Source organism: Sinocyclocheilus grahami, unplaced genomic scaffold (assembly GCF_001515645.1).
Source record: "Sinocyclocheilus grahami isolate Dianchi unplaced genomic scaffold, SAMN03320097.WGS_v1.1 scaffold1275.1, whole genome shotgun sequence".
Taxonomy (NCBI): domain Eukaryota; kingdom Metazoa; phylum Chordata; class Actinopteri; order Cypriniformes; family Cyprinidae; genus Sinocyclocheilus; species Sinocyclocheilus grahami.
Genome location: NW_015506454.1, coordinates 124,795 through 149,987, shown reverse-complemented (window position 1 = coordinate 149,987; position 25,193 = coordinate 124,795). Strand labels below are relative to the sequence as shown.

The window sequence follows — 25,193 nt, the reverse complement described above, 5'->3', positions numbered from 1 at the left end:
GCGATGTCTCAACTGATTGAAAAGCATCTTAATGCTGGATGTGTTTCAGCTTTTGTCTTCTCCAGATGTTAACTGATGGACTGGAGTGCTGTGGATTACTTGTGGTGTTTTTATCAGCTCTCATTCTGACGGCACCCATTCACTGCGACACTGATGCAGTGCTGCATTTCTGTTCTCGTGAAGAATAAAAGCACATCGACACAATCAATAATGAAGCATGAACAAGCTCATAAACATGACACTAGCGCTCGTGCGTGTAGCAGCTCACGGGAATGTTTATTGTGTACTAGTTTGTGCAAACTGTGCTTTATTCAAAGCAAAAGCCAAAGCGGAATAATCATAAACAGATCTGGATTAAACAACCCACGGTTAACTAGTATATCTGCGTACATTTACAGGAAAAGAGTAGGAAAAATAAGGGTCATATTTACACTATTGATTTACAAAATATAATTTCGTATAAAATGCATATAATCTGTTTTTCTGTACAAACGTGTCATTTACATTCAGTCGTAGCTCCTTTCTTGAGGTAGAGCGTTTCTGGGTTTTTGGCGGCGGCGCTAAGAGCCCAGCGGAGACGTGGGAAAGCGCTCTATCGTCCTGAGATCGAACGGCTGCTCGTAAACGCTCGCGTGCTCCTCGTCCAGGTCTGAGTCGGCGTGAAGCGCTGCGTACGGATTCTCCTGAAGAATGACGGCGTTATGAGCGCAGAGCTCCTGCTGCGGCCGCCACGGCGCTTTCCCAAACGTACCTGAGACCACAGGCACACGCCGTCATTTACATCGCATTTGTGACCCTGGAGCACAAAAGCAGTCATAAGGGTTGATTTTTAGAAATTGAGATTTATGCATCATCTGAAAGCTGAATGAATATGATTTCCATTGATGTATGGTTTTTGTTAGAATCGGACAATATTTGGCTGAGATGCAACTATTTGAAAATCTGGAATCTGAGGGTGCAAAAAAATCTAAATATTGAGAAAATCATCTTTAAAGTTGTCCAAATGAAGCTCTTAGCAATGCATATTACTAATCAAACATTAAGCTTTGATATATTTACAGTAGGAATATCTTCATGGAACATGACCTTTACTTAATATCCTAATGATTTTTGGCATAAAAGAGAAATGTATAATTGTGACTCATACAATGTATTGTTGGCTATTGCTACAAATATCCCCCAGCGACTCAACACTGCTTTTGTGCTGCAGGCTCACATTAACGCAACATCAGTGTTATCAGTTCATGCACTTCCAGGGAATCGAACCCATGACCTTGATGTTGCTAGCTTTACAGTAAGGTCCCTTTAGTTAATGCATTGACTAACATTAGCAATACATCTGACACAGATCTCAGGTCCATTAAATAACATTAACAGATGCAGCTATTGATTTATTCAATGCATAAGTGAATGTTGAAATGAACACTAAGATTAATAAATGCTTTAGAAGTATTTTTCATTGAAGTCCCTGTGTAAATTATTTTTAAAAAATTATAAATTAATATAAATATAAATAAATAATTAATTAATTTAATAAATAATTTTAATTATTATTTCATTGAATGACAATAAAAGGCATTCTTTTCTAGTCTACTATTGTTATAACTATTATTACTTATTTTTTAAATTAATTAATTTATGATTAAAAATGCATTTGAACAACTTTTAGTAACTTAGTTGTCTCTTTTGTAATTTGTATTCTTTTTTTCTATATAGTTTTTATTAATTTTTTATTTTTGCTTTAGTTTTATTTATTTTAATAAAACAAGTTACAACAAAAAAGAAAAACATGAGAAATGTTGCCTTGGCAACTAGATGAAAAAATATGTTACTATAATTTTGCATTAATATTTTGAATTAGTTTTTATTTTTATATTTTAATTTTAGTTTAAATGTCAGTAACTTAGTTGTGTGTTTTTGTAATTTTTATTCTTATTTTTATATTAATTTTAAATTTAGTTTTATTTATTTTAGTAAAACAAGTTGCAACTAAATAAAAATAAGAAATCCTGCCTTGATGAACCTGATGAAAATTTTTTTTTAATTTAATTTAATTTTAAATATTATAAATATTTAGTTTTATTTTAAGTATTGTTTATTTTACATTACAAAAATATTTTTGGGGTTTTGTAGCTTTGTTAAAAATAGTGCTGTCCAACGATTAATCGCATCCAAAATAAAAGTTTTTGTTTACATAATATATGTTTGTGTATATTTATTATGTATATATAAATACAAACACATGCATGTATATATTTAAGAAATATATGTTATGTTTATATATTAAATATATTTATATATAATTGTATATACATGCAAATATTTAAAAATATATATACTGTATGTGTTTATTAATATATATATATATATATATACACACATAACAAATATACACAGTACACATACATACGTAAAAAAAAAAAAAAACTTATTTTGGATGCGATTATTAATTATTTGACAGCACTAGTTAAAAATAAACATTCATTAACATTTTTAATATAATAAAATATTTTTTAATAAAGACTGTATTGTCATGTGCATGTAAAGCACTTCTTATGCGTACTGTACATGTTTCCTGTTGCTCAGACTCACCCATATATGACCCCGAGGAGCCCAGAACACACTCTCCGCTCTCACAGTCCTCCACGCGGGAAGTGTCCCCCAGCTGCATCATCATGTGATCGAAGGGCTCGAGGGCGGAGCTGCAGGTGTAGAACTCACACTTCCTGCTGCAGGAGGAAGTGACACCGACGGGCCGCTGCTCTGACGCACACGCTGCACGAGAGAAGAAGAAGAGGTCAGGATTAACACACGCACGCTAGGGCTGCTCGAAGATGACAAAAATCATAATCACGGTTATTTAAAACGATTATTAGTGGGCCATATGACCAAAACTTTATATGAAAGATTTAAGGACAACGCCAGTCATTAAAAAAGCAAAAGAATACAATAGAATAAAAAAAATGAAACAAACTGTGCTTTAAGATTTTTTAATGCAAGTCTAAGGTATTCATAACGGCCTACTAGAGAAATTAAATAACCTAATGTAAAATAAAACAGCATAGTCTTCACTGTAAGAATTAACCTTCCTTTGTTTCTTATTAAAGCTTCACTCAAGAGCAGCGAGTGATTTTGAAAGCGTCTTTTGTTGTTTGATTAATATGAAGCACACAGTCGGCAGCAGGAATATTAGGCTGCTGTCACTTTAAGAGCCGCATTTATCGTTACACGCGCATTTTCATTATTAACTATTTACATTAATTTATTACATAACCGACGAGGGTTTACGTGAATAATCACGAAGCGCCGCATTTTGCCATTTTTGTGTGTATTTGACACTAAAAAGATGACTTTACATGTTTGTGTTGTGTTCCGTCTCCCGAGGAAGCTCAAGTTCTTTCACGCTTTTAAAAGCATAACTCGATCTCAACTTAAATAAATCAAGCACGTCCCGTTACGTACGATTATGTAGGAGCGAAAGCGCAATGGGGCGCAATAGTCGTTTTATCTCGATTACTGTATTTTCATAAACGTTGGAGGCCGAAATCGAAACTGAATTTCGATTAATTGCACAGCCCTACTCACCGCTGTACGTGTCGGGCAGATCAGGGCTGCAGCGGTTGCTCCGTCTCAGCAGTGAACCCACAGGCCCCTGATAATGGCACGGCAGGGGGTCGATCGCCGCCTCCATGTCCACATCACTTCTTGTGTCCAGCTGGAAGAGGCCTACGGGAGGAGAGACGGTATTACAACCGTATTAAAGCTTTACGCTGAAAAACGGCGATAAATCCAACTGTTGAATGTAACGTTTTTGGAGGTCATCTTATAATGCGAAACAGCGAAAAACTGTAAAATGACATTCCCAGAAACACATCTGATTGCACATGGACTATATATACAAAGAAAAATAAATCTGTAATAAATATAATGAGTAAAACGCTGTCCTGTAATACTTTTTGGAAGTGAACAAGTGAACTTTAAAGGTCCTATAATTTACACCTTTATGGAGTTCTATTTTAGGTTTTGATGTCCTTAAGAATATACATATATATATCTCAATATATTTGTACAGCTCCTCTCTCAGGAGCTCTGCTGAGAACAGGTGGATTTTGGTCTGTCTAATTAATATTCATGAGCCCCTCTTCTGATTGGCCTGTTGTGTTCTGAGTGACGCACGGCCAGGCCAACCACAGGTAACTAGGGTCAGACGTCACAGCGCTAGCTGGAGGCGGCCCATTCAAACCAGCTACATAAGGAGCTTAAAATATCATCTTGTTGTGATGTTGGGTGCCAGAATCCACGTAATACAGCCTCAAATTAGAAATGTGATCACATATCTGCTGCCACTGCCAGACAAAAAACCGACGACAGCTGTGGTTAAACGTGATAAAACGAGCAGACTGGACAGAAACGATCATCAAAAATGCTGGCGTTTGCAGCGCACACTTCTTATCAGAAAAGGTTCAATAAAGTATTGCCTTTTGTTGTTATGTGCACCATATGTCTATGTTTCTTCAGTTATCGTGAAAAAAGCCAGGAAATTTCAGTTTTGACAATACGGGACCTTTAAAGTGAAAAATAGTACATTTACAGTTAATGATTTTTCATGGCAGTAACTGTTTATTCTTAGTTTTTTCTTGTTAGTTATGTATATTGTTTTATGTTGTCAGTATCAGTGTTTTGTATGACTGAGATGCTATTATAGATTTATTAATATTTTCAATTACGTTTTAATTTCTATTTTAGTTCGTTTTAGACATTTTGTTTTGTGTTTTTTTTTTAAATATGTCTATAGTTTTTATTTATATTTTGAGTTTTTATTTTTGTGTTTCAATTTAATTTTAAAATTTGAGGAATTGTGTTTATTATACATATTTAGTTTTATTATAAAAATAAAATTTTTAGTTTTAGTTATTTTAGTACATCAAGATAAAGCAAAAAAAATCAGAAACGTTGCTTTGGCAACTAGATGAAATTAAATATTTTTTTTAAATATTGAAATACAATTTTTATTTTTTTATTTTATATTCTAAGCAAGTGACCTTTTTTGTTTTAGTAAACTATAATAAGCCTCGTCAGTATATTATAAAGGTAAAATACTGATTATAAAGCGGAGAGTTCCGGTGCTTGATTCTGATTGGCTGAGCCGCGTTCACCGCTGTTGTGAATGATGCTACAAAGTAACACACACCTTTGTTTACGTTTGTGTGTTGCTTGGCAACCACTTTGTAGCAACCACAACTGTTTCTGAGGCGCTACATTGTTTGGTGGAAGAATACTGTGTTTATTAATATCATTACACTTTATTTGCTCTGTTTTATTTTGTGAAACCTTGCTACGTATATAACCGTTTTATAAAAGCAATAATCCCCGTGAAGCCGTGGTTTACAGTGGATTTATAACAGCTAAGGGGGTTTTAGGCACTCCACAACGCCCCTTAGCCGTTATAAATTCACTGTAAACCACAGCTTCGTGGGGCTTATTGCTTTATTTTAGTAATTTGATAACACTACTTCAGTATTTCGTATTTTCTAACAGTAAAAAAACTTTTTTTTTAACCATAAATTTCACATATTTGTATTTTTTACAGTGCATTTCTGTGCATTTAAAGACAGCGGGCGTCCCGTCTCACTGCTGAGGTCTTTGGGTGGCATGTAAAATCCTCCCGAGGAGGAGCTGATGTACTGAAGGCTGCTGCCGCTCTCAGACGCCATGAATCCATCCTGACGCTCCGCTAGCGTTCCCTGAGACGACAGATAGCTCGGGATGTCCGCCGGGAGATTCGTCTCATCTAAACACGAGAGAGAGACACAGGGTTAGCAGCGTTAAACGTCACCGATGCATTAAAATCAAGGGCCCTATGAAATCAGTTTTATTTTTTCCTAAATTCAGTTTTATTTTTTTCCAAATTTTTCCGGATTCCGTTTTTTCCCGTTTTAATTTTTCTCGACTCCTTTTTAATGGTTAAGTTAAATTGTATTAATCAGAAAGCATGTCTAATTAATTAAAATCATGCAACTTATACATTTTCACATCAATTTATTAAAACTTTAACAAAAATTACGTTTAGGGCCCTATGAAATGTTTTATTTTTTATTGTTACCAAATTCTGTTTTTTAGCATGTCTAATTATCTGAATGCAATTTATTAATTAAGTAGCCTCATTAAATTTTTTTTCCTCAGAAATTCTGTGTTGTGTATTTACATTTTTCTGGTTATCAAATGAAGGCATAAAACATTAATTTAATTTGTCTTTTAATTATTGAAAATTAAGCAAACTTAATTTTTTGGCAAACAAAGGGGATTTACTATTAAAATTAAAACATGGAAGAAATGTTGTGTGATTATTCCTTAAAAAATAATGTTTGTTTCATTTTAGCAGCAGTAGGTTATGTGCATTTTTACAGAAAAAATAGTAATAGGCACAAAGTCTTCAAATCAAACCGGACTTTTATTTTGACGGGTTGCCGTGAATACCTTTACAGTTCTGTGTGTGTGATATGACGCTAGTTTTACTGAAATCAAACGCTAAAATGCTCGTGAAGTGACTCTGGAGATGTTGTTCATGTGTTTACGTCCTCATTTAGTGAGACAATAGTGTAGTAAATAAACCGCGCGTCTGCGCCATTCATTAACAGAGACACGCAGAACATGCAGGATTCATACTTAAATAGTCTTTTGCGGCTTAATATTTACAGATACTAGTCCATATCGCGATTTGATTTAAGTGTAATTACCTACTTTTGATTATATCCATTCAAAATTTGACAAATTCCGTGACATTTTTATGACTGGATTCCGCGATTCCGTCCGCGTTTTTTTCCGCATCACGGAAATCATAGGGCCCTAATTAAAAGCGTGCGATGTCGGGTCGGGACTGACCCGTGTTGGTGACGCTGCAGTCCTCGTTGCGTCGGCGCGTGTGATAGATGATCACGACCCACACCAGCGAGGTTCCCACCACGCAGCACACCACAGCGATGATCACGATGCCCACTGTAGTCCAGCCGTCCTCCTCCGGCCCCAGGGCCCCGCCGGCTGCCGGCCCCGGGTCACAGTTTGGGTTGGGCATGACGGTCAGACGCAGGTTCCCTCGCTCCGTGCCCAGCGGGTTGGACATCTCGCAGGTGTAGGTTCCTGCGTCTGCGTCCGCGGCGTCCACGATGATCAGCAGCTGGTTCCCGGCAGCGAAGAAGTGTCGCTCCGTCACCTGCAGCGGACTGTCGTCTTTGGTCCAGTTGAGTCGAGGCGGAGGACTGCCGCCCGCGATACACTGCAGCACCGCCGTCTCGCCCTTCACCACTGTACGGTCCATCAGCGGACGCAGGAACGACGGCGTCTCTGCACGAGCAACGGGACGTTATTTCATGACACTTCAGGTGCACACTGGTGCGCTCAAATAAAAATAAAAAATAAAAAAAAATTTCACCCAGAACCGAAATTCTCACAATATCCATTCGTTTGAGGATGATGCACGAATAAAGCTTCACTAAACATTTTTTGTAGCGCCTCCCATCAAATAATCTCTGTAATTTTTGTGCTTTGTCACTTTTCACAAAATTCAAACAATAAATGTGACCCTGGAGCACAAAACCACTCATAAGGGTCAATTTTACGAAATTGAGATTAATACATCATATGAAAGCTGAATAAATAAGCTTCCATTGATGTACGGTTTGTTAGGATCGGACAATATTTGGTCGAGATACAACTATTTGAAAATCTGGAATCTGAGGGTGCAAAAAAAATCTAAATATTGAGAAAATCATCTTTAAAGTTGTTCAAATGAAGTTCTTAGCAATGCATATTACTAATCAAACATTAAGTTTTGATATATTTACGGTAGGAGATTTACAAAATATCTTCATGGAACATGATCTTTACTTAATATCCTAATGATTTTTGGCATAAAAGAGAAATGTATAATTGTGACCCATACAATGTATTGTTGGCTATTGCTACAAATATCCCCCAGCGACTCAACACTGCTTTTGTGCTGCAGGGACACATATGTGGTTTTGATGCTCTTTAATGTGGTGTGACAGATCACTATATAATAATAAAAATTTTATATAATACACAAAAAATATCAAAATATTTTATGCATGCATTAGAAGACACAGCAGACGTTTAGGAGGGAAATACAAAAATATATAAAACAAACTTTAAACATTAAATACAGCCAGTGCTAGTAAGTTATATTACATCTTCATTAGATTTTACATTACCTGTTAGTGATGTCTTTATTGTTTAATGTATGTTTGATTATACTTGCATGGACATATATATAATATAAATACAATTATTACATTTAAACAATGAAGTAATTAAAATGTTGATAGAAAAAGTGGCGTAACGTTTTTCTAATTATTTAAATATATCTATTAAAATAATTATATTCCAGAAATGAATTAAAAAGTTTCTAGAAAAACTGCCTTTATGCCATTTAAATGCATTAAATGTGATCAATTAATTATATATATTTTTATTATTTACAATACAGTCTCTCTTTCTTTATATACTTTAGTTTTCAGCTAAATTAAGTCTTTAATTTTGGTTTCGTAATACAATTATTTTGGTGCATCATTAGTAATGTCACTGTTTTAGAATAAACGCATTTCTGCCAAACACATGCATCCTCTCACCCAGCACCGTTAGCGTAGCGTTAGCAGAGACGGCGCCGGCGGTGTTTTGCGCAGTGCAGCTGTAAACGCCGACGTCCTCCGTCTTCACGTCCACGATGAAGAACACGTCGTCTCTCGGCATGACGTGCATCCGCCGCTCGCGGGCCGCGGGGAAATCCGTGCCTCCGTCCTTCTGCCAGGCGATCTGAGGAGACGGGTGTCCGCTAGCGGCGCACTCCAGTCGCGCGGTGGCTCCGGCGCGGATCGTCAGGTCCATCGGCATTTTGGTGAAGTACGGCAGCACTGCCGGGGAAAAACAGATTTCAAACTCAAGGAAATCCAACTTTGCAATTTTAACACATTTGGGACAGTTAAAAAAAAGCATTGTTTTTTTGTTAGGAAACAAAACTTTGCAAACGCTTTAACAGGGTTTCTACAGACATGAACAAGTTCAATTTAAGACTTTTTAAGACCTTTTTAATACCACCTTAAATGAAATTTAAGACCTAAACCTGTAATTGAAGCACACATTTTATTACATACATATATGTAATATTTAAGTAATGTATCATCACTGTAATAACTTATATTTATTACTAAGATACACAGTGAACTTAGCCAGTAGGTGGCAGTGGGTCACTGTTAATAAGTGAGTCATTGCGATTGAAATGAATCATTTAAATGTTTGATTCATTCGGGAACGAAACACCATCATGTTGCTCAGAGACGCAAAACAGTGCTGTGGCTTTGTTTGGAATTATTTTTGTTGTCGAAATAGTGCACAAACAGGAAATATGGCGTCTAAAACATACCGTATTGACCCGAATATAAGACGATGTTTTTTTCTTGGAAATACATCTGAAAAAACGCGGTCGTCTAATATTCAGGGTCTAGACTTTGACATGTCAATAATACACCCACAACAGTAGGTGGCGCCAAATATGCATAAAACGAGTGTGCTGTGAAATACGTAATGCGTGTTGTAAAGATCGCGAGTAAAAGCTTACAGCTGCATGAGTCGTGACTGATGGGACCAAACTCTTCGTGATTTTAAAACGTAAGACAGTACCCAGATTTGAAGACTACAGTAAGATTTAACTTCTACTGTTAATAAGATGTTGGTAGGCTACTATTAGATGGATAGCCTAAATGTCCTAACTCATGTTTTTTTTATGGTATATCAAAAAGTGTATATTTTTTAAATGTGATTGTTGGTACATTTGACCAGTTTTTAACCATACTTTCAAAACAAAAATTTAAATAGGAAAAATATGCAATATGGAAATAATTGAAGACAAAATGTGTTTTACTGAGAAAAAACAAGATTTGGTTTTTAAAAAGCCTTTTTCCAAAAGGTACATCTGGAAAAGGGGGGTCGTCTTATATTCGGGCCGATACAGTAAGTCTCTTAATTAACTTATAGTTTATTGAACTGTTGTAAAAAAAAATCAACAACACACTTGTAATCGTGGTAATTTTATGGAGAGAAAAAAACGGACTCTTCATGTGAAATTAACTATATGAAGTTGTATAAATACTTAAACTTTCTGCCCCCATGTATTGAATTTCTGATCATTCTGAATGTATTTTAATAGACTGAATCATGCCGTGAAAGTAGGTGTTTGCAGCAGAATAGCTCACTGAACTGTTGTAAAAAAAAAACAACAACACACTTGTAATCGTGGTAATTTTATGGAGAGAAAAAAACGGACTCTTCATGTGAAATTAACTATATGAAGTTGTATAAATACTTAAAACTTTCTGCCCCCATGTATTGAATTTCTGATCATTCTGAATGTATTTTAATAGACTGAATCATGCCGTGAAAGTAGGTGTTTGCAGCAGAATAGCTCACTTGTCATGTTTTGTACTTAACTATATCACGTTATGAATAAACTAAACATTTAGAATTTATACCTCAGTGAGTTTCTTTATGTGTGCCGTCACGCTCATTTGTTTTGAAGTCTCTCACAAAAAGACAAACAGAGTGAGCGCCTCAACAGCGCGACCTCGATACCAGAAATACACACACTATCCATTATAAATCGCTGTTTACATTTTTAAATTTGAAGAATCATTCTCGCATTTCCATGCTTCGCTGGTTATTATTATTTTTATGTTTTGTCACTTATGTTTCAATCAAGTCCGGTCGAAAAAAAAACATTTTAAACTAGCTAGAAGGCTGATCAGCTGTAGCTCGAGCTATATTATTGATATTATTGAGAACATTATACGGTAGCTGTTTTCGGCTACTGCGATTCTCTCGGATGATGCAGTAACTACCGCGGGGGAGAAAGTAAGCGATACTGTATAACCATTTAAAATGTTCGGACCCGGGAATGTATGGAGACCCATTAGTGTCAAAAATTATTTTGTAAAACTATCAATGAGTTTATATTGGTGTCAAAAAATTGTGTAAATATATTTAGCCTTTTCCCCATATCTCACACAAGTTTGTTGATGAACATGAATATGTCACTTAATGCCGAACCACTGCAGCATGAAAAATGTATCACGTTTTGTCATCTGTAAGTGAAAGTTCATGCAAGTAAAAAATGTATTTTGTTTGAAAACTTTTCAGAGAAATATTTATGTTGTTTCGTTAGAAATAACTATGTAGGTTTGATAAATTCTGACTGTTTTTGAGCAATTATGAGTTATAAATTGAAAGGAATTTAAATTCCATTCATTCCACTGGGTTTAATACTGGTACGTTCTTATAAATTGATATATTCAAATAAAATTTCTCATCAACATAAAATAAAAAAAATTTAAAATAAAAATTTAAAATATATATATATGGTATAGTTCATGTGAAATTTAAAATGTTAAAGATTTTATTCTTACATTTTTTTTCTTCAAAGGGTTTAATACTGGTACGTTCTAATACATTTCATACAATGATATATTCAAATAAAATTTCCCATCAACAAAAAAAAGAAAAAAAAATATTTTTTTTTTTTTTTGGTGTAGTTCACGTGAAATTTTTAATTTCAAAGATTTTTTTTCCCTAAATTTTTTAATCAATAAAAGTGAGGTACATCCAGTATCATTCAAAACTTTGCATTTTTTTTCACATTCACTCATTAATGAGAAGTTGCTGCTCAGATACAATACGGTTTTAGTTGAAAAATATAAAGTTTTGACTGTTTAAGTAGTAATGAATATTTTTGTGGAAACCGTGATGCATTTATTTTTCAGGATGAACAGAAAGTTCAAAAGAACAGTTCTTATTTCAAATAAATGCTATCTATAACATTACAAATGTTTTTACGGTCACTTTTCATCAGTTTAATGCGTCCTTAAAGAATAAAAGTATTACTTTATTTAAAAAAAACACAGTTTTATTCGTCAAATTCACAACCGTTTTGATTGCAAATATGAAAGGAACAGCTTCTGTGCAGTTTCAGGAAATGGAATCATGAATACGTTCTCAAACGAACACTCACCGCACACAAACTCATCGTGGGCGACGGCGAAAACGCTTCTGCCCTTCAGCAGATGTGGATGGGCGCAGCTGGCGTTCACCAGAGGAAGGAAAGCGTGTTCGGCCACCCACGGAGAAAGCCACTTGAGCTGGCAGTCGCAGAGCAGGCTGGATGTGTTCAGGTGCCTGACGGAGCGAGAGACACGTGAATAATCACTGCAGCTTCACGAGCGGCTTCAGTGCAGGAGCACAGATTCATACTCACAGCTCTGCCAGCTTCTTCATCTGAGAGAAAGCGTTGGCTTGAACCGACATGATGGCGTTGTCGCTCAAGTCCCTGCGATGTGAGGACAGAACAGGCGTTTAAGAACCTAACAAACATGCATCATCCTCACATGTTTCAGATCTGAAAGAGAGTCTCACAGCTGCTCCAGCAGGTCCAGGCCTGTGAAGGACTTCCTGGTGACCGATCGGATACGATTGCCTTGGAGGAACCTTGAGGAACAGAAAAAACTAATGCTTTCAGGAGAGTGCAATGATAGTGAACCTATTTAGAGCATTTACTAGGGCTGTCAAGCGATTAAAATTTCATGACGTGTTAATCGCAAATGAATCACACATCAATTTTGGCTAAGAAATCACCTCCCTAAAGGTCTTTTCAAGTCATTGCGTTAGATGAAAAAAACATTACAAAAAAAAATAGCTTTAGAGAGAAATATTTAGATTCCTTTTTAATGAAATTATACTCTATGAAACTAAAAGTGCTAGGTGACGGCGAGTCACTGTCTTAATGAGTGAGTCATTGAATCATTCATACAACCGATTCATTCAAACAGCCAATGAAGCAAGTAAATGATTCATTGAATCATTCACTCAACTGATTCGCTCAAATAGCTGATTCATTCAGAAACTAAGCAAGTGACTGTCTTAATGAACAAGTCACTGAATCATTGACTCGCTCGATTCATTCAAACCCGCAGATTCAACGAATCACCGCTGATGTGATTCGAGATCTGCTGTGGCTTTAATTGAACTATTTTAATATGCAAAATTGAGCAAAACAGACATTACATCTAAAACGTAGCACAAAATTAGCTTCTTGTTCATGTTGTAAGCAGTGGTGCAGATATTGAGGAAAACAGCACTCTTGCCGGGTGTGATATTACTAAACTATTTCATATTATATAAATATAAGAGGGTCATTTTTGCGCTCATATCTTGAATTTTAGGCTCATATAACTGCATTCACGCAGTCAGTTGTCGTCCTGTTCATCAATGTAAGATAATACATGTCTGTACGTCAAATGCACTAAATTGACAGCTCTAAAAATTGTATAATATCGCAAACAATGAATAAGCAACTCAGATCACTCACAGTTTCCTCAGATTGTCGAGAGCAGAGAAAGGGCCGTTCATGTCCTCGATGGTCCATGAGATCTCATTATGCTTCAGGTCTCTGGAGAGGGCGAGAAATCGGGAGAAACCACACTGTTAAAATCCACACCCGGAAAAGACGAGTCGTAAAGCTGCGCTGAACTCTGCCATTGGGTTCGGTTTAAGAGTGGAGCGGTGAAGTGGGCGGAGCCACATACATGAACAAACAAACACGTTGATCCAAATGCCAGAGCCAAACGAGTGACGAACATGTGACTCATGGCGTGTACATTTATAAAAAATAGTTTTATGGATCATCTGCTACTCAGAATACTCTAGTAATAAACACTGATAAATTAAAGAAAGACACAAACACATTTATCGAAACGAAACTGCAAAAACAGCTCGTTCAAGTCATAACGAACTCACATCTCTGGAGAGGGCGAGAAATCGGGAGAAACCACACTGTTAAAATCCACACCCGGAAAAGACGAGTCGTAAAGCTGCGCTGAACTCTGCCATTGGGTTCGGTTTAAGAGTGGAGCGGTGAAGTGGGCGGAGCCACATACATGAACAAACGAACACGTTGATCCAAATGCCAGAGCCAAACGAGTGACGAACATGTGACTCATGGCGTGTACATTTATAAAAAATAGTTTTATGGATCATCTGCTACTCAGAATCCTCTAGTAATAAACACTGATAAATTAAAGAAAGACACAAACACATTTATCGAAACGAAACTGCAAAAACAGCTCGTTCAAGTCATAACGAACTCACAGAGCCTGCAGGTTGGCGAGGCCTCGAAACGCTCCGTCAGCGATGAAACTGATGCGGTTGTTTCCGATGTGGAGCTGCTTGAGGACGCTGAGACCAACGAAACTACCTTCCTCCAAACGGCTCAACTGGTTCCAGCTCAGATCGCTGACAGACAGACAACGAAAATATTAAGCGAAGGATTCAACAAAACAGCAGCCAGATGCTCTTTAAACGTCAATGAAGGACTAATCACAGTTCTTTACTTGTGTATCACTTACACTCTCAGAAAAAAAGGTACAAAAGCTGTCACTTTCAAAAGGTACACTTTTGTACCTTTTAGGTACCAATACGGACTGTTTAGGTACTTGTATGTAGCTTTAAGGTACCAATACGGACTGTTTAGGTACTTGTATGTAGCTTTAAGGTACCAATACGGACTGTTTAGGTACTTGTATGTATCTTTAAGGTACCAATACGGACTGTTTAGGTACTTGTATGTAGCTTTAAGGTACCAATACGGACTGTTTAGGTACTTGTATGTATCTTTAAGGTACCAATACGGACTGTTTAGGTACTTGTATGTAGCTTTAAGGTACCAATACGGACTGTTTAGGTACAAAGGTGTGCCTTTTAAAAAAGTACCGCTCCAGTGACAGCTTTTGTACCTTTTTTCTGAGTGTGCATTTACAAATGTTTGCTAAATGAATACATATGAATTAATAACAATAATAGAATAAAAAAAGACAATAAAAGAAAATAAAGATTCCTTCCAATAAACACACATTCATTAAATGCCCAAAAACACATTATTTATCCATTATATCAATCCTGAACCGACAGCATCTGTTATTAAAAACTGTTTGGGTTGATCGTGATGTTGAAGGTTTTCTTAAAAACCGACATGTTAAGATATACGTTTAAATAGTTACATAAGAGCTTAAACTAGTCCAAAAGAGGTTAACCACCGAAAAAAATTAGGATTTATTTTTAAACCATTTCCACTCAGAAACTGCTGGCAAATTTCACAAATAATTACAGAGAAATGGCAGAGTAACACATTTAATTAAACATTAGCCTCAATTTTGTAATTGAAAGACTGTCAAAAATAATATTTTCATGGGAAAAAAAAAATTCTTACTTCGTATTTTTGACTTGCTTTCTAGTAAAAATATCTAAACATTCTTGAATCATGATCAATGTACTTGACAAGCGAACTGACTTAAGATATTAAGTCTTGTTTTCAGAAAATATTATTACAAATTTTGTTTAAAACAAGAAAAATATCTGCTAATGGGGCATGATTTCCTTTTGAATAAAGATAATTTTTCTTACCCCACTGGCAGATATTGAAAACGTATCTTGATTTAAGAAAACAAGACAAAAATACTAAGAAAATCATTTTCTGCAGTGTTCTTGTAAAATTTACTCCAATTATCTTTGCTTTATTTACAATTTCGAAACTTTTTATTTTATTTTTTTTACAGTGTAGTCTAAAAATACTTAAACAAAATAGTCATACAAAATGCCATAATGTCAACAGGGCTCGACCTCTCAAAAATCTACTAGCTTCAGTCTTTATATCACTTATCCAACAGAACAAAAAAAAAAAGAGATGAGAATTTTTTTTAACAAAAATTACATTTTTAGGACCCTTTTTTTTCCCTCAAATTCTGTGTTATCATTTTAATTTTCAAGATTCCATTTTTCTAGTTTAATTAAATTTGAATAATCAAAAGCACCTGTAATTAACTGATTTTATTTTTAAAAAATACTTATTTTTATCAAAGGCTAAAAAATTTATTATTTTATTTTATTTTTTAAATAATGTGTTGTGCATTTACATTTTTCAGGTAAATTTTCTAGAAGGCATAAAACATTAATTTAAATAATAATTGTATTAGTAGTAGTAGTAGTACTACTATCATTACATTAAGTAATATATTTGTCACAGTTTCTTTAAGTTAAAACAAACTCTTATTTTGACGGGTTGCTGTGAAGACCTTTTAGTTTCTGATCTAGTTTTTCTCAAATGAAACACATGAAATGCTCATGAAGTGACTCTCAGAGCAGTTTTAGAGATTATGTTGATGTGTTTATGAACTCATATATTGAGGCTGAAAACATCACGAGCATCGGCCGCGCCTCACTATGCGTGTAGTAAATGAAACCAGAGGCACACAGAACATGCAGGATTCATATTCACAGATCCATGTCGCATTTTGTCTTAAGTGAACTGACCTACTTTTGATTTATTGGTCTAAAATTTGGCAAATTCTGTGACATTCCGCGTTATACAGTAAATTCCGTTTTCATGACTGGATTCCGTCCCGTGTTTTCTGCATCACGGAATCATAGGGCCCTAGATTGGACAGAGCGGTGAGGAAGACAGCATCTGTAGACTCACAGCTCGGCGAGTTTCTGGCAGAACTCCCAGGCGTCGGGTTTGATGCGGCTGATGGCGTTGTGTGACAGATGCAGCTGCTGCAGCGTCAGGAGGCCGTAGAGCCAGCCTTTACTCACCTCCGTCAGGTTATTGTACTCCAGCTGCCTGCTCATAAACACACACACACACACACACACACGCACAGACACACACACACGCACAAACACACACGCACACACAAACACGCACACGCACGCACACATGCATGCACACACACACGCACACACACACGCGCGCACACGCAAACACACACACACACACAAACACACGCACACACACGCGCACACACACGCACACACACGCGCACACACGCACGCGCACACACGCACGCACGTGCAGAAACACACACGCACACACACACACGCACAAGCGCACACACGCACACGCACAAACACAAATCACCAGTGTTAATTTTGACAGCAAATTTTGATTTAGTTTTAGTCATAGTCTTTTGACTAAAATGCCATTTAGTTTGTCATATTTTAGTCGTCTAGTTTTAGTCGACTAAATCTACAGTAAATTTAGTCGGCTAAAATCTAATGGGTTTAGTTGCAGTGCATTTATTAAGCATTTCTCTAAAATTTCCAAACTCATTACATAGGTTTGATATTAAGGTTTTATCATGATTTAACTGCGGTGACACACAACATGCCTTCATGTTAAAATTAAATAAAACCGCTTCTCAAAGAACAAGAACATGGTCTTCTTTTTAATGAAATACCAATGGTTATATCGGCTAATTATGCATTCTTTATAGCAACTTGTTTACCATATTCTTCATTCTTTCAAGCCGACATATTTCTATAAATAAATTTAGATTAATCTTTAGGGCTACTAAAGTTTTTCAGGCAAGAGCAGTGCGTGGTTTTCGGTCTTTCTGTTGTTGCTTGATTAACATCAATGACTCGAGAGCAACTAAATTAGGCTGCTGTCCCTTTAAAACCGAATGCACAGGTGCAATGTACTGATACACGCTCTTCCTGCTGTTTACCTTCACTTAAGACCTAATCAACTGTGTTTACGTGAATACTCGTCAAAACAGACAATTCGACATTATTTTGTGTGTAATTCTCCGTTCATGCGACGCGAGAGAGTAACGTTACTCGCGCGCTGTGAGAGGCGCTTTCTGTGTGTGTAACGTTATGCTTCAGTGTCTGCGCTCAGAAAACCAGACCGAATTGAGTTCTCTTGCGTCGTCAGTTTTATCCATGTGTCTGCTCTTCTCTTACTCCCACATATTGACATTTCTGAACGTTTTATGCGACGTGCAGCAAGTGTATGTTAGCTTATGTCCCGCCGGTTCATATGTACGCATCTAACCTCCGAACCACGCAGCAGATTCCTTCTGAATGAATCTCTTCCCAAATCGTCCGTCCCTAACATTTTCATCTCGTTTTTATTCGTTGACGAAAATCATCATAGTTTTTGTCATTCAAAAAGAGTTTTAGTTCGTTATCGTCTCGTCGTCGTAAGTGAAAAAAATAGTTGCTGACGAAAATTATTTGTCAACGAAATTAACATGATTAAGCACGAACGATTAAACGTCATGCATGTCCGCTCCACTCACAGGACTTCCATGTTGTTCAGACCCCAGAAAGCGCCGTCCATGAGCCGCGTGATGCCGTTCCTCTGGATCTTCAGCGAGTGCAGGCCGTGAAGCCCGTGAAACGCCAGACCCTCGATGCGCCTCACGCGGTTCCTGCTCAGCTCTCTGTCAATCACAAGCACAGCGGTCAGGAACAGGCACGCCGTGGCGTGAGACGGATGTGAGCGCGTCACTTACAGGTGCTGCAGGTGCGGTAGAGGAAAGATCTTGGGTGGGATGGAGCTCAGACGGTTTTTGTTGAGCTTTAACACCAGCAGCGAGCTGGACAGATTACTGAAGCAGCCGTGCTCCAGCGTGGAAATACGGTTATTATTCATCAACCTGCAGAAACACACGATTATTAAACATTACAATTCCCCCAATCTGGACAAAGTTCTCTCACTTAACTCTCAAAATAAAGTGCTCTGTGACTGGAAAGAGTAAGAAATGAGCTGCGGTATGTAACAAAACAGATGTCATTTTCCACTATGTTTATAAATAGTCATTTATTTCCCCTAACCTGATTAAATGTGACATCTTTCACATCAAATTCTTACATTGTTTCAATTAATTCAGTTAGAAACTGTAGAGTTGTTACCATTTAAATTAAATCAGTATCAACAACTTTCCACTGCAGGAAACACAGAAGCTGCATCTGAAGAGGCATTAGATATATTTACACAGATTGTTTGATGAAGCGGAGAGGTGCCATAAATGCATTCACGCCACATAATTGCAAAGGCATAAATAAGATTAATGTTTTAAATAATTTTTTTAACATACAATTAAGAAATTAAGGGAAAAATGCAATGATACTTATAAATACGAAACCAAACCACCAATAGTTGGCGGCAAAGATTGTTTTAATGAGTGAGTCATTTAGTCATTCATTCAACAGATTTGTTCAAATGGCTGATTCATTCTTTATGAATGGGTTACTGAATCGTTGACTCACTCGATTCGTTCAAAAACGAGGATTCATTCAGTAAGGAAACACCGCTGTGTTTAAACTAGTCTAACGGAGCACAAGCTATAGTCTCAATGACCTAAAACTAGTCTAAAGGAGCATAACGTTGTCTAAAAAGAGCTTAAACTAGTCTAACGGAGCATAAACTAGTCTAAAAGAGCTTAAACTAGTCTAAAAGAGCATAAAGTTGTCTAAAAAGAGCTTAAACTAGTCTAACGGAGCATAAACTAGTCTGAAAGAGCTTAAACTTGTCTAAAAGAGCTTAAACTAGTCTAGCGGAGCATAAACTAGTCTGAAAGAGCTTAAACTTGTCTAAAAGAGCTTAAACTTGTCTAAAAGAGCTTAAAGTTGTCTAAAAAGAGCTTAAACTAGTCTAACGGAGCATAAACTAGTCTGAAAGAGCTTAAACTTGTCTAAAAGAGCTTAAACTAGTCTAGCGGAGCATAAACTAGTCTGAAAGAGCTTAAACTTGTCTAACAGAGCTTAAACTTGTCTAAAAGAGCTTAAACTTGTCTAAAAGAGCTTAAACTTGTCTAAAAAGAGCTTAACTAGTCTAGCGGAGCATAAACTAGTCTGAAAGAGCTTAAACTTGTCTAAAAGAGCTTAAACTTGTCTAAAAGAGCTTAAACTTGTCTAAAAGAGCTTAAACTTGTCTAAAAGAGCTTAAACTTGTCTAAAAGAGCTTAAACTTGTCTAAAAGAGCTTAAACTTGTCTAAAAGAGCTTAAACTTGTCTAAAAGAGCTTAAACTTGTCTAAAAGAGCTTAAACTTGTCTAAAAGAGCTTAAACTTGTCTAAAAGAGCTTAAACTTGTCTAAAAGAGCTTAAACTTGTCTAAAAGAGCTTAAACTTGTCTAAAAGAGCTTAAACTTGTCTAAAAGAGCTTAAACTTGTCTAAAAGAGCTTAAACTTGTCTAAAAGAGCTTAAACTTGTCTAAAAGAGCTTAAACTTGTCTAAAAGAGCTTAAACTTGTCTAAAAGAGCTTAAACTTGTCTAAAAAGAGCTTAAACTAGTCTAACGGAGCATAAACTAGTCTAAAAGAGCTTAAACTAGTCTAAAAGAGCATAAAGTTGTCTAAAAAGAGCTTAAACTAGTCTAACGGAGCATAAACTAGTCTAAAGGAGCTTGAACTAGTCTAACGGAGCATATACTAGTCTAAAGGAGCTTAAACTAGTCTAAAAGAGCTTGAACTAGTCTAAAGGAGCTTGAACTAGTCTGAAAGAGCTTGAACTAGTCTGAAAGAGCTTGAACTAGTCTAAAAGAGCTTGAACTAGTCTGAAGGAGCTTGAACTAGTTTAAAAGAGCTTAAACTAGTCTAAAGGAGCATAAAGTTGTTTAAAAAGAGCTTAAACTAGTCTAACGGAGCATAAACTAGTCTGAAAGAGCTTAAACTTGTCTAAAAGAGCTTAAACTAGTCTAAAGGAGCATAAAGTTGTCTAAAAAGAGCTTAAACTTGTCTGAAAGAGCTTAAACTTGTCTGAAAGAGCTTAAACTTGTCTGAAAGAGCTTAAACTTGTCTGAAAGAGCTTAAACTTGTCTGAAAGAGCTTAAACTTGTCTGAAAGAGCTTAAACTTGTCTGAAAGAGCTTAAACTTGTCTGAAAGAGCTTAAACTTGTCTGAAAGAGCTTAAACTTGTCTGAAAGAGCTTGAACTAGTCTAAAAGAGCTTAAACTAGTCTAACGGAGCATATACTTGTCTAAAAGAGCTTAAACTAGTCTGAAAGAGCTTGAACTAGTCTGAAAGAGCTTGAACTAGTTTAAAAGAGCTTAAACTAGTCTGAAAGAGCTTGAACTTGTCTGAAAGAGCTTGAACTTGTCTGAAAGAGCTTGAACTTGTCTGAAAGAGCTTGAACTTGTCTGAAAGAGCTTGAACTTGTCTGAAAGAGCTTGAACTTGTCTGAAAGATGTCTGAAAGAGCTTAAACTTGTCTGAAAGAGCTTGAACTAGTCTAAAAGAGCTTAAACTAGTCTAAAGGAGCATAAAGTTGTCTAAAAAGAGCTTAAACTAGTCTAACGGAGCTTAAACTTGTCTGAAAGAGCTTAAACTTGTCTGAAAGAGCTTAAACTAGTCTGAAAGAGCTTGAACTAGTCTAAAAGAGCTTAAACTAGTCTAACGGAGCATATACTTGTCTAAAAGAGCTTAAACTAGTCTGAAAGAGCTTGAACTAGTCTGAAAGAGCTTGAACTAGTTTAAAAGAGCTTAAACTAGTCTGAAAGAGCTTGAACTTGTCTGAAAGAGCTTGAACTTGTCTGAAAGAGCTTGAACTTGTCTGAAAGAGCTTGAACTAGTCTAAAAGACCTTGAACTAGTCTAAAGGAGCTTGAACTAGTTTAAAAGAGCTTAAACTAGTCTAAAGGAGCTTGAACTAGTCTGAAAGAGCTTGAACTAGTCTAAAGGAGCATAAACTAGTCTAACGGAGCATAAACTAGTCTAAAGAAGCTTGAACTAGTCTAAAGGAGCTTGAACTAGTCTAAAGGAGCTTGAACTATCTAAAGGAGCTTGAACTAGTCTGAAAGACCTTGAACTAGTACTAGTCTAAAGGAGCTTGAACTAGTCTGAAAGAGCTTGAACTAGTCTAAAAGACCTTGAACTAGTCTAAAGGAGCTTGAACTAGTCTGAAAGAGCTTGAACTAGTCTGAAAGAGCTTGAAACTATCTAAAGGAGCTTGAACTAGTCTGAAAGAGCTTGAACTAGTCTGAAAGAGCTTGAACTAGTCTAAAAGAGCTTGAACTAGTCTAACGGAGCATAAACTAGTCTAAAGGAGCATAAACTAGTCTAACGGAGCATAAACTAGTCTAAAGGAGCTTGAACTAGTCTGAAAGGTGACGGTTAGCACTGAGGAGTGACACAGTGAGCTGATGTGAGACTCCTGGCAGTTTCTGGAAAGCAGGTCAGTTGAGAACAGAAGAAGGACTCACAGGTTTTTCAGAGGAAGAGGAGGAAAAGCCCAGGCGCGAACCTCCATAATATTGTTGTTGCTAAGGTCCAGCATCTCCAGGGCGACCAGCGAACTGAGCCGCTCTGCCGAGATCCTCGAGATCCTGTTGTATGCTCTGAAAACACAAGCGGAGGCATTTCAGAAAGCAGATTCCGGCTCTCTGATGTCTCTGACAGCTCAAAACAGCCGTTGGGTTCAGAAGTGTGTTATTTGGTTTATAAAGGTAATTACTAACAAGGTATTTAAACAAAAAAAAACCCTGCCAATTACGAGGATGATGAAGCCCATTCCCTCAGTGAAAGCACCGCTGACGAGCCCAGCAATTTCCAGAGCTGCACGCCTCCTAAATTGCAGTGCAGGAGCTGCTTGTGTTAGAAACACGGAGGGCACAGAGCCGCCTTTGTGTGTCGGACGCGAGCCTGGAATCGCAGGTCTAAACCTTCAGACAGTCACACACACTCGGTTTGGGTTTATTCGGGATGAAACTGAGCGTAACTCAACAAACACGGCACTGACATCATAAGAGAGGACAAGTGACGACACGCCACATACGTGTGATCGGAAACGCTCACCGAAGACACTTCATTAATCAAGTGATGAAATAAAACATCTGTGCACATAAACATGATGAAAATCATCATAAATAACTCTTTCTAGCGAAAGTGTATATGAATATATATTAATGTATGTTGATATAATGACAATGAGCTTAAACTAGTCTAAATGACCATAAACTAGTACGGAGCATAATCTAGTCATAAAGTTTAAACTAATTGGCTTAAATTAGTCTACAGGAGCATAAAGGAGCACTAGTCTAAAAGAGCTTAAACTAGTATTTAAAAGGCTAAACTAGTCTAAAAGGACTTAAATTAAACAAAAGCAAACTAGTTTAAAAAACAAACTAGTCTAAAATGAGCTTAAACTCCCTGAAGATGCTTCATTAGTCAAGAACAGATACATTTGTACATTATAAATCTTACCTAACAATAATTTGTAAATAGACATATTTTCACATCAAATCTCCAAATTAATGTAGAAAAAACATGAAGACGTACCATATTTTTATTACTTTATTATTAATTACATTTTATATTTTTTATTAATTATACAATTAGTAAATATAGCCATGCAACATATGTATATATTTTTTTTTTATAAATGTGTCTGTGTGTGTATGTACCATAAAACACACATTATTTTCAATGTTTCTGTTTCTCATCTTCAGCTCAAGGCAGAACTCGTTCTCGTTTAAGAAGAGCCCACGGTGAAAAACAAACACCTTTCAAAAAAACCAAGGCATTGAACTGTTGTGTTGAGCGGTGCCCAGAGGCATGATGGGAAGTCTGTGCTTTTGTGAAGTGAAGGAAGAATGAGTCACAGGTGTTGAGAGAGCGAGACGGATAAGACGCGGGACGTGCCGGAGCAGATCCTCTGGAGAGACAGACGTGTGAATGAAGCATCCGACGCGAAACAAAGAAGTCGAGCAGCTCATTTATGAACAATCAGAGTCTCGGACTATAAAAAACTTTTTATTTTTCATTAAAAAAAATGTAAGACTGTCCCTCAGATTGAAAAAAACAACAGCAAATACGTAAGGAATGTCAGTCTCAAATCTAGTTCCTGTTTATTACCTCAGTGTAATTATTATGAACAGCCATAAAATAACCAGACACACTCTCTGTGTGTCTTCAACATCTGCCGAGAGCGTGTGTGTGTGCGTGTGAGTGTGTGCTTGTGTGAGAGTGTGTGTGTGCGTGAGTGTGTGAGTGCGTGTGTGTGAGAGTGTGTGTGTGTGTGCGCGAGTGTGAGTGTGTCTGTGTGTGAGAGTGTGTGCGTGAGTGAGTTAGTGTGTGTGCATGAGTGAGTGTGTGTGTGTGCGTGCGTGCGTGCGTGCGTGCGTGTGTGTGCGAGTGTGCGCGTGTGTGTGTGAGAGTGTGTGTGTGCGTGAGTGTGTGAGTGCGTGTGTGTGAGAGTGTGTGTGTGTGTGTGCGCGAGTGTGAGTGTGTCTGTGTGTGAGTGTGTGAGAGTGTGTGCGTGAGTGAGTTAGTGTGTGTGCATGAGTGAGTGTGTGTGTGTGCGTGCGTGCGTGTGTGCGTGTGTGTGCGAGTGTGCGCATGTGTGTGTAAGAGTGTGTGTGTGCGTAAGAGTGTGTGTGTGTGTGCGTGTGAGTGTGTGCTTGTGTGAGAGTGTGTGTGTGCGTGAGTGTGTGAGTGTGTGTGTGTGTGTGCGCGAGTGTGAGTGTGTCTGTGTGTGAGAGTGTGTGCGTGAGTGAGTGAGTGTGTGTGCATGAGTGAGTCAGTGTGTGCGTGAGTGTGTGTGTGCGTGCGTGCGTGCGTGCGTGCATGAGTGAGTGAGTGAGTGAGTGTGTGTGAGCGTGTGTGTGCGAGTGTGCGCGTGTGTGTGTGAGAGTGTGTGTGTGCGTGAGTGTGTGAGTGTGTGTGTGTGTGTGTGTGTGTGCGCGAGTGTGAGTGTGTCTGTGTGTGAGAGTGTGAGCGTGAGTGAGTGAGTGTGTGTGTGCATGAGTGAGTCAGTGTGTGCGTGAGTGTGTGTGTGCGTGCGTGCGTGCGTGCGTGCATGAGTGAGTGAGTGAGTGAGTGTGTGTGAGCGTGTGTGTGCGAGTGTGCGCATGTGTGTGTAAGAGTGTGTGTGTGCGTAAGAGTGTGTGTGCGTGTGTGTGTGTGTGTGCGTGCGTGCGTGCGTGCATGAGTGAGTGAGTGAGTGAGTGTGTGTGAGCGTGTGTGTGCGAGTGTGCGCGTGTGTGTGTGAGAGTGTGTGTGTGCGTAAGAGTGTGTGTGCGTGTGTGTGTGAGCGTGTGTGAGCATGTGTGTGTGAGCGTGTGTGTGCGAGTGTGCGCGTGTGTGTGTGAGAGTGTGTGTGTGCGTAAGAGTGTGTGTGCGTGTGTGTGTGTGTGTGTGAGTGCGTGTGCATGAGTGTGTGTGTGTGCGCGTGAGTGTGTGTGTGTGCGCGCGTGAGTGAGTGTGTGTGTGTGTGTGTGCGTGCGTGCGTGCGTGTGTGTGTGCATGAGTGTGAGTGTGTGTGTGTGTGTGTGTGTGTGTGTGTGTGTGAGTGTGTTAGAG

At 37.6% G+C, this 25,193-nt stretch overlaps 1 protein-coding gene across 1 annotated transcript in view; it reads right to left on the bottom strand.

Moving 5' to 3' along the window:
• Nucleotides 1–250: 250 nt before the first annotated feature.
• The window catches only part of lrig3 (leucine-rich repeats and immunoglobulin-like domains 3), a 32,649-nt gene continuing 7,706 nt past the window's right edge, over nt 251–25,193 (bottom strand). Inside the window, exons 4-18 of the mRNA XM_016254676.1 lie at nt 22,097–22,231; nt 18,411–18,554; nt 18,195–18,338; nt 16,589–16,732; nt 14,206–14,349; nt 13,427–13,507; nt 12,475–12,546; nt 12,317–12,388; nt 12,074–12,237; nt 8,646–8,927; nt 6,883–7,341; nt 5,633–5,791; nt 3,586–3,726; nt 2,593–2,775; nt 251–751 (exon numbers count right to left, since the gene is read on the bottom strand). Coding sequence (XP_016110162.1) covers nt 561–751; nt 2,593–2,775; nt 3,586–3,726; nt 5,633–5,791; nt 6,883–7,341; nt 8,646–8,927; nt 12,074–12,237; nt 12,317–12,388; nt 12,475–12,546; nt 13,427–13,507; nt 14,206–14,349; nt 16,589–16,732; nt 18,195–18,338; nt 18,411–18,554; nt 22,097–22,231 — 2,515 coding nt within the window. The 3' untranslated portion in view covers nt 251–560. The remainder of the gene's footprint in view (nt 752–2,592; nt 2,776–3,585; nt 3,727–5,632; nt 5,792–6,882; nt 7,342–8,645; nt 8,928–12,073; nt 12,238–12,316; nt 12,389–12,474; nt 12,547–13,426; nt 13,508–14,205; nt 14,350–16,588; nt 16,733–18,194; nt 18,339–18,410; nt 18,555–22,096; nt 22,232–25,193) is intronic.